Source organism: Hemisphaericaspora subhashii (genome assembly GCF_019202705.1).
Source record: "Hemisphaericaspora subhashii strain CBS 10753 chromosome Unknown scaffold234, whole genome shotgun sequence".
NCBI lineage: Eukaryota > Fungi > Ascomycota > Pichiomycetes > Serinales > Debaryomycetaceae > Hemisphaericaspora > Hemisphaericaspora subhashii.
Genome location: NW_026057178.1, coordinates 2,560 through 6,810, shown reverse-complemented (window position 1 = coordinate 6,810; position 4,251 = coordinate 2,560). Strand labels below are relative to the sequence as shown.

General features: G+C 36.4%; 2 protein-coding genes across 2 annotated transcripts; one reads left to right on the top strand and one right to left on the bottom strand. All coding sequences in view use genetic code 12, as the record gives it.

The window, feature by feature from the left end:
• Positions 1–1,582: 1,582 nt before the first annotated feature.
• On the top strand, positions 1,583–1,861 carry J8A68_000135 (uncharacterized protein; the record flags this gene model as incomplete). The annotated part of the gene is made up of 1 exon (XM_049404936.1): positions 1,583–1,861. One exon carries the CDS (start codon positions 1,583–1,585, stop codon positions 1,859–1,861), a length of 279 nt encoding a protein of 92 aa, XP_049266558.1.
• Positions 1,862–1,994: 133 nt separating this feature from the next.
• J8A68_000134 (PLB2) lies at positions 1,995–3,803 on the bottom strand (the record flags this gene model as incomplete). The annotated part of the gene is made up of 1 exon (XM_049404924.1): positions 1,995–3,803. The coding sequence occupies one exon, from the start codon at positions 3,801–3,803 to the stop codon at positions 1,995–1,997; it is 1,809 nt and encodes a 602-aa protein (XP_049266557.1).
• Positions 3,804–4,251: the final 448 nt, after the last annotated feature.

The window sequence follows — 4,251 nt, the reverse complement described above, 5'->3', positions numbered from 1 at the left end:
TAAAAATAATAACAATACCAAATAAATAATCATTGGGTAACAAACTGTTGGAAGAGCGTTCTTAGAGGGTTGATTCAAGCAGTACCATGCTATCTTATTTGTAGCCATATTTTTTTATTTCAACAATTGAGATTCTCCCTAGCTAATTATATTGTCTAATTAGAGTATTAAGTAGTTTGGATGAACATGACTATTTATCCAATAGGAAATAGACCAGATCTTCTTTNCGCTCAGGCCTCCAAATCAAAAGAACAATACAATAACTAATCGTAAATCAACCAAACAATAGACTGTTAAACAATGGATGTTTCCCCAACAATTTAATTTTAATGATCATCAATCATGTACATTTACTTATTGCATGATCCCTTATTGTTGTGCTAGTTGTCAAGTATTGTTCTTGTTTGAACTGAAAGGGAAAGTGCTTTCCTATTATGGATTTAATCTGAAAAAAGCCCATAGAATAAATTTTTGGACATGGAAAATATTTTTTTTTTGAATTTCATATTTAATAAAATATTTCTTACCTCGCCCATCCCCAGAAATTAATTATATGTCAAATGGCTATGGGAAGGACGATCAATCAATCCCGTATCATCCTAAGCAAGTCTCCGAATTAAGCCACTTCAAAATGAGTGGGTCTGTCTTATTTATTATGGTGTATTAGGTAATGGTGGAGTAATAGTATAGCACCGAGTCAGACTGGGCTTTTTTTCGTTATATCTATTAGGTAAGTTATCAGTGTATAATCAAGATAACAATCCCTTTCTCCAGTAGTATTATTGAGGAATCTGGGAAATATATATAAATTAATATACGATTTCCTTTATAGTTTGTAGTCGACCTTACGCACAGCCGGGCTCTCTGATTAACAGATCCTCAAGATGCTTGGCTCAGCTGAGTCAAAATATGAATATCAAAAAACTTATCTCGAGATAAGTCCATACATTGAATGGGTTAGGTTTGGGAGTCGCTGCATGACATTCGAATGTCGTGTTTGTATCTTTTATGTGGGATTATTCTAGCTATTATTCAATTGGATACGTAGATTCAAAATGTTCCCAGTCAACCAACTCTCTGGATTTCAGCTTTTGTAAATTTTTAGTCAGCAATTGGATGGATGAAGATGTCGAATAGTATAATTAATTACATCATTAGCTGAGTGAAACTAATTGGTACTATAGATGTATTTGTAAAGGTGCGGTACACGGCTGTTGTAAGTTATCATACACGTAGCTTGATTAAATTGGGTGCAACAAATTATTTTCAAGTTAATATGTAATTAAAAAGTATATGGAAATGTGGAAATATGGAAATTTAATAAATCATAAATTGAATTCTTATGTTCCTCGTATATTTCACTACTTGGTTATAAATACCAAATGATTCCGTAGAATTCCCTTAATTGTTCTTTAATGTTGAGAACCCCCAAAAAACACAGATACTTATTGTAATAAACTATTCTTATGTATCATAAATGTATTGTGACAGAAGCAACTATTTGTACTTCAGATTTCATATTTGGAGGAGTCTTATTAGGGCTTAGTCAAAGATTGTCTTGAAGGGACAAAGTTCTCAAGGTATGCTTACTGCTGAAGAAGTTTATGAATTATTGGTTAATTTTACTTTACTACATAAATTCCCATTATTTGAAGCTACTCATGATTTGATTAACAATGGTGGTTCAGTAGAAGTGTTCCCTAGATCATTAGACGCTGATAGTTGTATTTTTTCATTTAGATTTTTTATAGAGCTGTCATTAACAGGATTTACTTTTTATTCTAATTATTCTAATTACACAGTAGATATCGATCAACAATCAATTCCATTCACAAGCAATAAAGATACTAGCAAGTTTTAACCAGCAAAAAGAGAAATCCTCAAAAAAAGCATCAGATCTGAAACAAGGGAGATCAAACACAGAGTTTCTTTTGCACCCACATTTTCTTATCGCTTTCCCCTGTTCCGAAAACCTTAACCCCCAATATCTCCTCCTATAAAATCTCCATGCCACCATCATTAAACCCGGCAACATTATTCGCATTAAAATACTCGCTACTACTAGTCACTCCATCCTCACTAAAATTATCTCCCAAATCAGGACCAGTATATATTTCTCCCAGCCAACAATATTCTTCAAAACACGCCTTACATTGATCTGACTGTTCTTGACCCAATCTTTCCTGTTGTCGACGGATAACGGCACATGCCAAACATGTAGGCCATTGGGTGTCGATAGTTCCATTATTCCGAGTGGAGATTTCGTATCCGTTTTGAATCATAGCGTTTCTTTCTTCGGCGCTGTAGGCTAATTTAAAAATTGATGTGTTTGACCAATATGTAAAAGGTCTGTTGGCGAGATATACGACTAATGGAACATCATAAATATCTGATGTGAGAGAGGTTAGATTCTGGGCATCACAGCCGAAAAAAGTGGGTTTGGAGGTTAGGTTGAGGTTTCTGAATGTGTATTGATCAGGCACATATGGGAAATGAAAATTTGCACCTTGGGGCAGGAATTGTCGTTGATAAGTGCTGATCAAGGATGTGCCGTCTGGCCAGCCGTTTTGGTTGTCATTAGCTGCATCATGAGCGATTATGATATCGAGTTTTCGAGTGAGTAATGGCGCAAGGGGGAGGTTTTGACCATCTGAAGCACCATCTACAAGGTATAACGTGGATGATTCATCGATTGGGGTGGTGGCGTTGTGAGATTTGTAAAATGGGTTAGGATCGTAATTCGCCACGTCCAAGTTGTCTTCGTCGAAGATGGATAAGATATCCTTGAGGATGTACGTGATATAGGATGGAAGATTAGTGGTACCGAGTTCGAGGATGGCTTCGTTGAATACTGAGGAGGATGTACCGATGAAGAATCCGGAATTGTCGAATCCATTTACGCATTTGTTCTTACCGGAGGCGGGGTAACCGTTATCTAATGCACTTCCGATGTATGGTGTTTGAACAAATGTACCACAACTTGGATCCGATGATCCAACCTCGTATGGAGTTAATTCAAATACGGTAGAATTTAAATTGGTAATCACAGAATCAGGGACACGACCATCAGCGACAAGTAAAGGAAATGGCATTTCATAACTTTGGAAAGATGATGTTTTTCCAATATCTGACCATTTTTGAGAATCTCCATTATTACTAAATGTTGCCAAAAACTGATATGATAACGCTCTACCCCAAGGATCAGTAATCGTGATATCAAACCCAGCCTCTTTTTTCGCTAAACATTGAACAGCAATAGTAGCCCACATTAATTGATTCTTAATAAAATTTGATCCATAATAATCCAATATAGAACTCAATTCCCATAATTTCCCTCCGGCAATTAAATCTCCAATTGATAGTAGGTTATTAGTTGCAAGTGTACCAACTAACCACGCACCTCCAGAAAGACCAGCTAAATAAGTGGAAGATTGAAGTAATCCCTTGATATTAGGTCCATTGGAAGGAGTGCGTTCATCCATAGCAGCAATCCCTCCAGCGCCGATTAACATAGATCTATAACCCCCACCACTAAATGCAGGGCCAATTGTAGGTTGACTTTGGTTTAAGAATGAATTCACGTCAAAATCTTGGAGATTGGCATTGATTAAGAAAGTGTATAAGTGTTGCTTGGCGACGGCTAGACGATTGGTGATGTAGGTTTGTTCTTGAGGACTGAGCAGGGAACCATTTGAGGATCTTGTTAATTGACTATTGGCTGGACAGTTGACTTTTTGGGGGGCATAACTTGCGGTTGCAAATAGGAGCGTCTGTAAAAAAATAATTATACCAAATAAATTCATATTGGATATGGTTGGAAAAGAATGAGGAAGTGAGATTGAATTGAGGAAAACTAAAGCTCTATTTATACTAAAAGAGGAATGATGAAGTTGGTTGGGGGTGGGACTCCGCTTGTAATTATTTCACAACCAGGCTTTTATATGAAATAAATTCTCATTGGGTAATGGAATGTCGGAAGAACGGTTCTTACAGGGTTAAACCTTTCAGGATGGCAACAGTGTCTTGTTATCTCTAGTGCAGTTTTGCAGCCATCCTGTTTTATTTCAACGATTGAGACTCTCCCTAGTCAATTAGATTGTCTGATGAAAGCATTAAGCAGTTTGTATAGGAATGACTATTTATTCGATAGAAATAAGTGGGCCTGACCTTCTTTGCTTTCATAATAATAATAATTGGAATGAATTATAAATTAATTTTCTAACCAACCTCACCCCTCCTCCAAACCAAAAG